The 12,921-nt window shown below is 36.9% G+C and overlaps 1 protein-coding gene across 1 annotated transcript in view; it reads right to left on the reverse strand.

Annotated features, from left to right (window-relative positions):
* Nucleotides 1-370: 370 nt before the first annotated feature.
* The window catches only part of LOC135211704 (prostasin-like), a 22,715-nt gene continuing 10,164 nt past the window's right edge, over nt 371-12,921 (reverse strand). Inside the window, exons 2-6 of the mRNA XM_064244952.1 lie at nt 6,196-6,385; nt 3,655-3,769; nt 1,251-1,392; nt 964-1,097; nt 371-688 (exon numbers count right to left, since the gene is read on the reverse strand). Of these exons, the coding sequence (XP_064101022.1) occupies nt 521-688; nt 964-1,097; nt 1,251-1,392; nt 3,655-3,769; nt 6,196-6,311 (675 nt within the window). The 5' untranslated portion in view covers nt 6,312-6,385 and the 3' untranslated portion in view covers nt 371-520. The remainder of the gene's footprint in view (nt 689-963; nt 1,098-1,250; nt 1,393-3,654; nt 3,770-6,195; nt 6,386-12,921) is intronic.

Consider the following 12,921-nt stretch of genomic DNA (forward strand, 5'->3'; position numbering starts at 1 on the left):
ATAGTCGTGACGTAATCAGTAGGCGGGCTTAGCTGTAAAGGCAGCTAGACTCTGCTGTAGTAATTGTATTAATGCACAAAGCAATTGTGTAAGTGATGAAGTTCACATATATAATATATAGGCATAAAGTGGTATAGAAGTAGAATAGCCGTCTTTCGATCTGAATGAAATATTTGTTTATCTCTTCCGGCGTACCAACCATTCCGTACAGACCCTCTTTATGAAAGCGCTTGCCCTATGTTTTTAAAATACTGCTCCACGAAGGAATTTCACGAGCAGGCTCTTAAAACAGGGAAGCTGGTAGTTCAAAAATATGGCCCTCTCTTCAGGAACTGTTTGTGAAAAAATTAATTTGTCTAATTACAGAGCATTTTCAATTTGGATGATATGTATTTTCCAAAAGTGCTACTCACCATTTTCAAGCACAATTTGTAAATTAGTTTTAAAATTTTACAGAAAAATGATAGAGTAGTTACAGAATCTGAAAAATAAGGTATTGCATTGTCCTCTTGTCCACAGTCTAGCACTGAATTTTGACCATATTGTCAAATATCCAACTCTTGAAGTATGGAATACTAGCAGCAACATTCGGTTTGTCTGGAGCAGCACAACCTTCTCCAAAACTGATTATGCCCAACTGGTACCACTTGTTTTCCTTCTCCACCACCATAGGTCCTCCACTGTCACCCTGAGGTTTAAGATTCACTTTGCCATTAGAAATGAAACAATGTCACACATGAAATAGATTCGATCTTATTTAATTTCCAATGCATTTCAGAGAAACCCAATAGAGCAGGTATTAGTATTTATACCTTGGATGTTTGGAAATCTGAAAGTTGGATATTAGACTCAGAAAATGACATCTTGTCAGGATTTGCACGGACTCGTCTGTCCAACATGCTACATTATACAAATAACAGAAAACTACTTGAAGATGGTGAATATTAACGAGTAAATACTTACAATACAGGCATCCTTTCCAGGGGTTAGAGTGCAGAAGTTTTTGTCCTGAACATATTCACTGTATACATTTTTGCAAGTTTCTGGATTGTAGATATCCAAAGTTACGTGTTGCAGTTTATCTGGCATATCTCCTTCTGAAATGTGAATACGTACCAAAGCCATCAAAATGGTTCACAGCAATGAGAATAATAATGGCAATAATGTTCATAAGACAAATATTGATGGTGTTGTGAGAAGCTGTAAATAGTACTGATAGAGTATTTTAACCACGTTTATATTTTACGTACCAGAACCATCAAAGCCCCATCCCATAGTTTCTATTTTTCTCTTTGGGAATATCATAGCATCAGTTCCAAGGCACACTGGTTGAACGTAGGCATTGAACGTTAATGGGGCTGCTAGTGTCAAGATGGCAATATCGTTCTCAAGCTGTGGATATTGCATGTAAAGTAAAGACAAATCAATATTATACGGAGTATGAAGATCAATTTAATTTATATATATATACATACATACACACACACATATATATATATATATATATATATAATATATATTATATATTCCTATATATATATATATATATCTCTCTCCTCTCTCTCTCTCTCTCTCTCTCTCTCTCTCTCTCTCTCTCTGAGGAGCAATTTGCCAACCAACGCCAGAAGATTGGAAAGGGTGAATATGAAACAGGTTTCCAACATAGCTAAAGGATCCAGACATGAAGTATGCTATGCTAACTGAAGTATTGTCTTTTATCAAGAATTTCAGACTTCAAGACATCTAAATATAAATACAAATGCCTCCTCTACTGGGCTACTGTGAAATACATTGGAAATTAAATAAAAGCTAATTCATATAATGTTTGGCATTGTTTCATTATTAATGGTAAAGTCAATATTAACCCTCAGAGTGACAATGGAGGACCTATGATGGTGGAGAGGCAGGACAAGAAGTGGTTCCAGTTGGGCATAATCAGTTTTGGAGAAGGTTGAGCTTATCCAGGCAAACTGAATGTTGCTGCTAGTATTCCATACTTCAAGAGTTGGATATTAGACAATATGGTCAAAATTCAGTGCTAGATTTTGGACATGAAGACAGTGCAGTAGCTTTATACTTCCGATTTTGTTAGGTGTACTTAATGCTTTGTCTTCAGTTCTTCTATTTTGGTTTAGTTGGCAATAGGTTTACCTTCTTTTATCTGTTCCATATATCTCTACTAGCAAGTAGGTCCTAAGTATTTCAAGGCTATGCGCTTATTTATCACTTAGATTGCATCAGATTTTGGTTAACCCTTGAGAGCTTCATGTGTTGATTTATTTATGGTTTTGCCTTCTCCTCTCCCAGTTTTCTTTGTCAGGCAATGGCCATGCTAAATTGTACCCACTCGTCTCTGTGTAAAATGTCGTCATTGTTTACAATTATCTCTCAAGTAAATGTTTTGACATGTAAAGACCCATACATGTATTTTTGGATGCAATTTGTGTTACTGACGTATATTTAATTTTGTATTGATCAAACTTGCTTGCTGAAAACCATGGTATTTCCTTTGTTTCTGTCCTCATTGGTTTGAATATGTCCAGTCATAATTTTGCCAGTTATATTTGTAAATGTATGGAGCTGGAGCAGAAACATGGGCTCTAAGAAGAAAAGAGGAAGTAAAGCTTGAGAGAACAGAAATGAGAACGCTGAGGTGGATTATGGGAATGTCGCTGCTTGAGAGATTGGAAAATGATGAAATAAGAAGATGGGCAGGCTTAGTAAAGATTACAGAGGAGATAAGAGAGTCACGATTGAGATAGTATGGGCATGTGTTGAGGATGGACGACGAGGAGGGAGTGAAGAGTGCTTGGGAGGAACCTGTTAGAGGAAGAAGATCAAGAGGGAGACAGAGAATGAGATGGTGAGATAAAGTGAAGGAAGATATGGAGAGAAGAGGTTTGGTGGAGGATGATGCCTTTGAAAGAAGGCAGTGGAAAAGGCGCATCAGGCAACGGACCCCTAAATGCAGGGATAACGGTGGGAAAGATGTCCAGTCATAATTTTGTCCCATTCTTCCCACATTGGCATTGGTTTTATGGGTCCTTTGGATTAATTTTAGTTGCCTGCTCTGTTTGTTCTCTACCAAGTACATATTAGACCTTAAACTTACAGTAACTGTTGAGTCCTTCTTTGTGCTTTATTTCATGTTTACGCTGCCAAAACAAAGGGATAGATCCCTGAACAATGTCAGTTGAATATAATTATCTATGTGTTTCCATTTCGTTTAAGGTCAGTTTCACTTTACATTCATCACTGTTCCTACTCATATATCTGGGAATATTATGTGGTGAAGAATCTGATTCATTTGTCCTGCTTGTTTTTCTCCTCGTGATAGTTTTTCTATTTATCTTTGTTTTGCTTCGAATAATATGTAAAAGCTTGATTAACTAGGATGCAGTCATACGGCCTAAAACTGTCAAGTGGACCTACGCTGTTTATACTTTCCTACCCTTCTATGCTAAGAAAGGTTTTCAGGAACACTTAAGAAAATGAAATGAAGCCTTCATTATTTTGTGACACTTGCATTGTCACAAAGAAATGTATGAACTGTTTACAGTATCACAATTCATTTTTTTCTCATTATCGAGAACAATTCATCATTGAATATAAATTTATGAATCCTAAAAGACGAAGATTTAATGTAAAACTTACTGTGCTGCTCGAGAAGTTTTCATGAATTTTGATTTGTGATACAGAATGAACTGAAGCTGAGTGAGAAAAAATGTCTGATACGCCTACTACCGCATCAACTGATGACAGTGGTCCCCTGAAAAAAGTAAATTTCAAATGATTTACATTCATACATTCTTCCTCTCTCTTTTATATATATAATTATGTACATAAAAGATTGAGGAAAAATGTATTACTAAAAATTATATATGCACAAACACACACACACATATATATACGTATTATATATATATATATATATATATCTATATATATATATTATATAAATATATATATATATATATATATACTATTATATAACTATATATAGTATACATGCATTCTAACCTTTTGGCTGTACTGTTAGGACTAGTTCCATCCTATTCTAGCCTTTTGGCTGTACTGTTAGGACTTGTTCCATCCTATTCTAACCCTTTTGCTGTACTGTTAGGACTTGTTCCATCCTATTCTTAACCCTTTGGCTGTACTGTTAGGACTTGTTCCATCCTATTCTACCCCTTTTGGCCTGTACTTGGTTCAGGATCCCGCCTGTACTGTTAGGATTTGCATCCTATTCTTTAAGGCAACCCTTTGGCTGTACTTTAGGATTTGTTCCTCCTATTCTATGCTGACTGAGGATTTGTTCCCACCTGCTAGGCTGTTCCACCTCTATTTGGCTACATTTGGCTGTACTGTTAGGATTTGTTATCCTATTCTACCCTTTTGGCTGTACTGTTAGGATGGTTTCATTTCCTTTTATTCTACCCTGGCTGTACTTTAGGATTTGTTTCATCTATTGGCTAACTGCCTGTACTGCTAGGATTTGTTTCATCCTATTCTAACCCTTTGGCTGTACTGTTAGGATTTGTTTCATCCTATTCTAACCCTTTGGCTGTACTGTTAGGATTTGTTTCATCCTATTCTAACCCTTTGGCTGTACTGTTAGGACTTGTTTCATCCTATTCTAACCCTTTGGCTGTACTGTTAGGACTTGTTCCATCCTATTCTAACCTTTTGGCTGTACTGTCAGGATTTGTTCCATCCTATGCTAACCCTTTGGCTGTACTGTTAGGATTTGTTTCATCCTATTCTAACCCTTTGGCTGTACTGTTAGGATTTGTTTCATCCTATTCTAACCTTTTGGCTGTACTGTTAGGATTTGTTCCATCCGATTCTAAATATTTGGCTGTACTGTTAGGATTTGTTCCATCCAATTCTAACCCTTTGGCTGTACTGTTAGGATTTGTTCCATCCTATTCTAATCCTTTGGCTGTACTGTTAGGATTTGTTCCATCCTATTCTAACCCTTTAGCTGTACTGTTAGGATTTGTTCCATCCTATGCTAACCCTTTGGCTGTACTGTTAGGACGTGTTCCATCCTATTCTAACCCTTTGGTTGCACTCCTAGGATTTGTTCCATCCTATTCTAACATTTTGGCTGTACTGTTAGGATTTGTTCCATCCTATTCTAACCCTTTAGCTGTACTGTTAGGATTTGTTCCATCCTATTATGACCCTTTGGCTGTACTGTTAGGACGTGTTCCATCCTATTCTAACCCTTTGGTTGCACTCTTAGGATTTGTTCCATCCTATTCTAACCCTTTGGCTGTACTGCTAGGATTTGTTCCATCCTATTCTAACCTTTGGCTGTACTGTTAGGACTTGTTCCATCCTATTCTAACCCTTTGGCTGTACTGTTAGGATTTGTTCCATCCTATTATAACCCTTTGGCTGTACTGTTAGGACTTGTTCCATCCTATTCTAACCCTTTGGCTGTACTGTTAGGATTTGTTCCATCCTATTCTAACCCTTTAGCTGTACGTTAGGATTGTTCCATCCTATTATGACCCTTGCTGTATGTTAGGACGTGTTCCATCCTATTCTAACCCTTGGTTGACTGGCTTGTACTGTTAGGATTTGTTCCATCCTATTCTTAACCCTTTGGCTGTACTGTTAGGACTTGTTCCATCCTATTCTAACCCTTTGGCTGTACTGTTAGGACTTGTTCCCTCCAATTCTAACCCTTTGGCTGTACTGTTAGGATTTGTTCCATCCTATTCTAACACTTTGGCTGTACTCTTATGATTTATTCCATCCGATTCTAACCCTTTGTCTGTACTGTTAGGATTTGTTCCATCCGTTTCTCTCCCTTTGGCTGTACTGTTAGGACTTGTTCCATCCTATTCTTACACTTTGGCTGTACTGTTAGTATTTGTTCCATCTGATTCTAACCCTTTCGCTGTACTGTTAGACTTTGTTCCATCCAATTCTAACCCTTAAGCTGTACTGTTAGGACTTGTTCCATCCAATTCTAACCCTTTGGCTGTACTGTTAGGACTTGTTCCATCCTATTCTTACCCTTTGGCTGTAATGTTAGGATTTGTTCCATCCGATTTTAAACCTTTGGCTGTACTGTTAGGATTTGTTCCATCCGATTTTAAACCTTTGGAATACAAAGTGGCGAGCAACCGTTTCAAATTACTCAAGTTTTTGACTCGTAATAAAATCAGTAAATACACTTACACAGTATAAGAAGAGAAACAGTGGGCGGCAGAAATAATGGTGTCTCTCGATAAGATGCTCCCGCCACAGCTGAAACGGATGTGTTGGTCTTCTGTGGTGATGTTGAGGAACGCCATCCAAGGCCACTCTCCTCGTTGTGACTCTTGTCCGCCAATGATTCTCTGCTGCCACTGTCTCGTCCCACAATTGGCTTTTGGGAGATAAATGAATGTTTCTTAAAATCTATTGTTTCCTTCATTTCAGGAGGTAAATTACTACTGATAGCGGGTTATTCTTAACAATGGATAATTACTAAGCCCTTTATCTAGGAAAAGCATGAAGGTTTTAATTTTTACCATATAGTATTATGTTTACAAGGAGAGCGTAAGCATTTTTGCGTTTTGGAGTACACAATTTAGGCATATTTCGTCTTTAAGCTAATTATATGAGGCTTTCAGCTCACTTTCACTAATCTCCAATCTACGGAAGCTTTCTATTCATATTCTCATTCATCCATCTTTCTTTTCATCCTCTCTTATCAATTGTTTCAACGGTATTTTCAGCGCTGATTGACTTTATACTCCCCAATTCGTGGCTTATGTCCTAATTTTATATTTTAATTCGAATCCCATTTATAGTTCCAGTGGAAACTGAATTTTGTCGTGGTCAAAGATACAAATGTACAGAGTTTGAATAGATATACCATTATAACTTGGGTACTTTTGCCATGTGATATATGTGTCCTTAGATGATTTCCTTACCACAGATTAACAGAAAAACAATAAAACAAGCTTTCTGACTTCGTTCAACTTCGAAAGCATTTTTCGAAAAATAATGAAGTATTCGTTGATTGAAGCATTGTCACAACTTGCGTATGCGGGTGCGTGTGGACACACACTTATGCATATGTATATGTATGTAAGAATATATGTATATATACATATATATATATATATATATATATATATATATATATATATATCTATATATCTATATCTCTATATCTCTATCTATCTATATCTATACTATATCTATATCTATATCTATATATATCTATATCTATATCTATATCTATATCTATATATATATATATATATATATATATATATTATGTATGTATTAATTACATAAAAGATGGATTTGATAAGATAAAATATTTCAGATACCATTGTAATGTGAGGTGCTGTGACATTTCTTAGAATGTAGGAATCATCATTTAACTTCCCAAGACACAGAGTGTTTGAGGTGATGAGCTTTGGGAATGCTGATGTGTCTTTTTGGGGTGGTGGATATCCAAATTGCTGTCTTAGCAGATCTGTGCATGTCCTGTTGCTACAGGTGATCACAAAGGTGACTTATGAATCTAGTTCTAGGCAGTTCTTTGGTGTGGACAATATGTGTGAGGTTGTGCGTATGTGCGAAACTTTTCCTACATAATGAGAATGTAGCATTACAATGAGGGGAGATCCTTACAGAGAGGCGAGAAGCCAAGATGGCTTCTGTAAAAGTGTTTATTGAGAAGTGTTTGTGCATACTGTATTGAATGGGTAATCAGATTTATTTTGGCCAAAGTGTGGCTGGATTGTATTTGAATATTTATTTCAGAGATGTTCTATTTCATATGATCTTTTGATTATAATCTTATTCTTATCGAAGTGTTCTCCTGTCTTCTAACAAGCGATTCTGGAGAAAGGGGGAATTGATTTGGAGAAAGGGGAACGGACTTAATTAATATGGGAACTTAAATAATGTGTCATGGTGTTACTATGGACTGTTGTGACTTTTCCAGTTTCATGACTAAAATGATGTTGGCTATTTTAGAGTAGGAATATGGAGTGGGGTTATCTGAGTTCAATCATTCATTTAATCTTTTTGTTAAGAACCTAGGTTTATTTAGCTAATGCTTTGTCCTTAAATAAATGTTATTTTTTATAATTTCTTGAGTCTGATTTAATTGCCTTATGTAATGGAGGGGGTAAGTGTGTTCTGGAGAGAGAGAGAGAGAGAGAGAGAGAGAGAGAGAGAGAGAGAGAGAGAGAGAGAGAAAGAGGGTGGATGTTACCAGTTGCCTTGGATGCACGGATCCATCGCTACCTTTTAAAATAGAAGAACGAGATTTTAGAATCTCATTATTAGTGGTGGCAGCGGTTTTAGAACCATATTAAGCCTTTTGTGAGATTAATAGCAGCTTAAAGAGGCTGTTTTGAGGGTCTGGTTGTGGGAATGTGTTAAGGATTCAATTAATAAGTGATAGGGGATAAGAATTATTCAGCTGTTGGTTGTGGTACTGAGAGGGAAAAATTTAATTAGTGTCAGCATATTTGTCTGTCGCGAGACATTGCAAACATTGGGTCACTCAGTTGGGCGTTGTGAGTGCGCTTTTGCCAAAGTGTTTTCTCGTTCGAGTGCTGAGTTGTTCCTACACACGAAAGTATGTGTGTATTCGCGTGTTTATACATATGTGCACACAAATCGGCGATCGGGTGTTCTCTCATTGACGGCGTGAGTGTTGCATTATTTTTTTTTTGCCTTTGTGTATGAATCATTTTTGGAGTTAAAGAATCAGTTCAGATTCCTATATTTTCTCCATAAGAGCAGAATGTGATGAGTTTTTTTCTTGGCACATGTTTAAAGGCGATACGTTCGTCTTTCTTTTAAAACATACGTATTCATATGAATTGTTTCATACATGCAGTTTAGTTCTTGGGGATGCTTGGATTACATTTTTTGGCCCTTGGAGACAGTGGTCGCTCATGCATACGCACTTGGCGTATTTTTTGGATAGCCAGCAAAAGGGAGACTAGTGTGGTTCAGGGGGAAATGCTTGAAGGGAGGGTGAATTTTTTTTTCTGTGTGTCAGGATTGTGGGGTCGAGTTTGGCCTTGGAAAGGAAAGTTCATTGCCATGCTCTTGAGTCCTTGACGACATAGTTCAATGATGTGACATGCCTGTAGGGTTTCTTTTAGAACGATTTTTTCTTTCTTTTGCGTAATGAGAAAATGAATATATATGTGGTGCAAGTTTTCCTTACGCTTTGGAGAATGCCTTTACGCAATGATGGAGGACATGATTATAACTGGGGATACAAAGATTATTTTTTTAATGAGGATGTGTTTGGGATACGGAGACTATTTTGAAATGGTGATGATTGGTGTTGTACCTGGTTATGTCAAATGGTGATGATACTGGTGATGAGTGGTGTGATATTGGAGTTATGGGTGAATGACAATATTGAGGCCCTTACTGGTGATACTAGAGATATTTTATTAAAATATTTTATGGAAAATTATTACATGGAATTATTACGGAGAATTATTATGGAGAATTATTATTACTGGAAATATTTATGGGGATTCTATGGGAGTTCGAGGTGATAATAATTTTGGTGAATGTGCCAATGATTTATGAGTGGTGAATTTTGGTGAATTTTGGTGATACTGGTGAGTGCTAATATTGGGCGAGTACTGATATTTGGTGATACTGGGGATACTAGTGATACTGGCGAGTTCTGATACTGGTGTTATTTCTGATACTAACAATTAAGGTTGGTATACTGATACTAAGGGTGGTGATGTTTGTGAATATGGGAGGTACTAACCACAAATTTAGTTTTCCTTTTTAATATGGGTTCAGCAGATAATTGCTTGAAGTCTACGTGAGTCACAGATGTTACAGGTGTCACGGGAATAACAGTTTGTGTAGATTTTTATCTCAGTTCGTGACTTGGAATCTTTGTTCGGGAATGTGTTTATAATTTCAGCCGTTTGAATCTGCAGAGAGATTTAGGGGAGAATTTTTGCATTTTCGAATGTGTACATAATGGCACTACATTTTTTTTCTGGATATTTATGTTCCGGAAATTGTTGGCCTTGCACAGTTGTGTCTGTGGCAACTTTGCCAGAGATAGGAAACTTGATTAAGTTTCTGGTGGCCTGTGCCATAGTGAATATGGGGAAGCTTTTGCTTAAACACTTTGGATTTGTAGTTATGGCCCACTGAGGTTTTTTTTTTAGAATTTCGTGGGCAATTTTATTTGCCATGTTTTTGCCCTTCTCAGCAGGTATGCTAAACAGAGAGTTTATAGTTTTGGACTGTAACTTTGAGTTCCTTAGAGATGCTTTTCGAGGTTATTTTACTGGGGAATTGGAGATATAGCATTTTGGCTATGTGATATTTTATTTTGTTGGAGATAGTCCATAGTTTAGCCCTATGGTGGTAAGAGCTATGTTTAGTTCAATTATTTTTGCAGCCATTTTTGGTGCAAATGGAAACCCTTTTGTGAGGAGACATGTGGCAATATTTTTTTAGTGTATCAGCTAGATGGTTTGAGTGCATTTTTTGGGGACAGAGTTTCATTTTTTGATTACCCTGCTTGGAGTGTAATAATATTATTTAGATACTTGTTTTTATTCCATATGGGGTTATTGGCAAAATGGAGGGGACTACTTATATTGCCTGGGTGGTATTATTATTATGGTGATATGTGGGTGGTTATGATTTTTGGAGCTGAATTTCTGGGGTTTTACGAGCCAAAAGAGAAGGGTACAGTGGTTCTATGGGTTTTGTGGCTAATGGAGGCGAGTGGCATTACTGAGTTTCAGTTTTATGAGTCCTTATGGAGATGTTGCATTTTTTATATTCACCAGTTGTTATTTTGGCAGCATATACTTGCTGAATTGCGAGTTTACCGTAGTTTATATCGCAAATAGGTGATAATTTGTTTTATTTAATTAGGCAGTATCATGGGGGAGTTATGTCTTTAAGGACAATTTTTTTGGGGGCTCCTTGGTGATCTTCTGGAGATAATTTGTGAAATGTGCTGATATAGTGTCAGTATAGGATTTTTTGGAGAGTACTGTTTTCTGATGTTACAAGTCTGACTAGACAAATCTATACTGCAGTTCGAGCACCTGACGTGTTCACAGGTGGATTTTTGCTGATAATGCCGTGATGAGTCCGGTTGCTGACTTTTTTCCTTTGGTGTTGATTACTCAGAGTTTTGAACTATTCTGGAGATGTACTTTGTAAGGGGATGTTTCCGGTCGTTTCTGGCCAATGACATGTGTTGCGATAGCAAATTCCGTAACGATACATATTGCATTTAGTGGGGAAAGTGTTGGATTATGTATATTATATATATTATGCACTTTGTAATGGTTAAGTTCACTTATTATTGTTGTTATTATCTTTTTATTTTCTTTTTTTCTTTTCCCACGAGATTTGTCGTAATTGGGGTTAAGCTTACATAGTATTTCTATTTTAGACAGGAGATATGATTTGTCGGGGTATGTGAGTTAGATAAAAGGGGTGTTTAGCATTATATTTCATGGAGATTAATTATATAAACAGGAAAAGGGTTTTGCTGTTAGACAGTAAAGGGTTCTTACTGATTTTGTGGGTTACTGTAATATCAGAGCTTGAGAGAACATTTTTGTTGATAATTTGGGGCTGATTTGTAACGTGTTTTTTTTTAGGTCTCTTTTTGTTTTGTTTTATATTGTGAGAATTTGTGAGTTTGAAATGGGATGATGGTAGTCCGTAGAGTTGTTGTGTGCTAATGTATATGTGAGGTTGGCGATCTTTTTTTTGTATTATTGGAGAATTAACTTGGAGAATTTTATATTTTCTTTATGGGGTTATGATAGTGATTTATGATTTAGCTATCTTATGAAGTTCCTTCACGAGTTGTAGTTAGAAATTAGTTCAGTGGTCATATTAGTGGTGATTAATGGGAAAATGTTCAGTTAGTATTTCTTACAATTTTTTGGGTTATTGTTTGACAGATGTATGTTTATGGTACTGAAGCCCCATAAACATCATTCCCCTACGCCCAGCAAGACTTCCATCAACTACTACAGAGAGGTTTGCTGTCATGCGAGAGTTTCTACGAGTGTACGGGGTTTTACGGCACTTTTGGACTACAGAAGCCACCAGTTGTCTTCTACGGGGAGAAGTTTTGCCTTTCTACAGCGTGTTTCATGAGTCTGTGCAGTTGCAGACCAATCACATACACGGGAGTGTGAGAAAGTTGAAGATGAAGAAATATTTTTCTACAATCAGTTATTATTATAGCCCGGAGACAGGCTGTTGAAATAATGTGTGATAGACTTTGTGCTGCCAGAGACGTGCAGTTATTTTTTATACTGTGTTTAATGAGCTGGCCAATGTGTTTTATATGTATAAGCTGTTTTATGTGAGCTATGGCTAGGATGGTGCTAGCAATTCTAGGTGGCCGAGCATCTGTTACATAAAAGATGGATTTGCTAAGGTAATATGTTTCAGATACCAATGTAATGTGAGATGCTGTGACATTTCTTAGAAAGTAGGAATCATCATTTAACTTCCCTAGAGACAGAGTGTTCGAGGTGACAAGCTTTGGGAATGCTGATGTGTCTTTTTGGGGTGGTGGATATCCAAATTGCTGTCTTAGCAGATCTGTGCATGTCCTGTTGCTACAGGCGATCACAGAGGTGACTTATGAATCTAGTTCTAGGCAGTTCTTTGGTGTGGACAATATGTGTGAGGTCGTGCGTACGTGCGAGCCTTTTCCTACATAATGAGAATGTAGCATTACAATGAGGGGAGATCCTTACAGAGAGATGAGAAGCTAAGATGGCTTCTGGACAAGTGTTTGTAAAAAAGTGTTTGTGCATACTGTGTTGAATGGGTAAGCATATCTATTTTAGCCAAAGTGTGGCTGGATTGTATTTGAATATTTATTTCAGAGATGTTCTATTTCATATGATC

Source organism: Macrobrachium nipponense, chromosome 4 (genome assembly GCF_015104395.2).
Source record: "Macrobrachium nipponense isolate FS-2020 chromosome 4, ASM1510439v2, whole genome shotgun sequence".
NCBI classification, from domain to species: Eukaryota; Metazoa; Arthropoda; class Malacostraca; order Decapoda; family Palaemonidae; genus Macrobrachium; species Macrobrachium nipponense.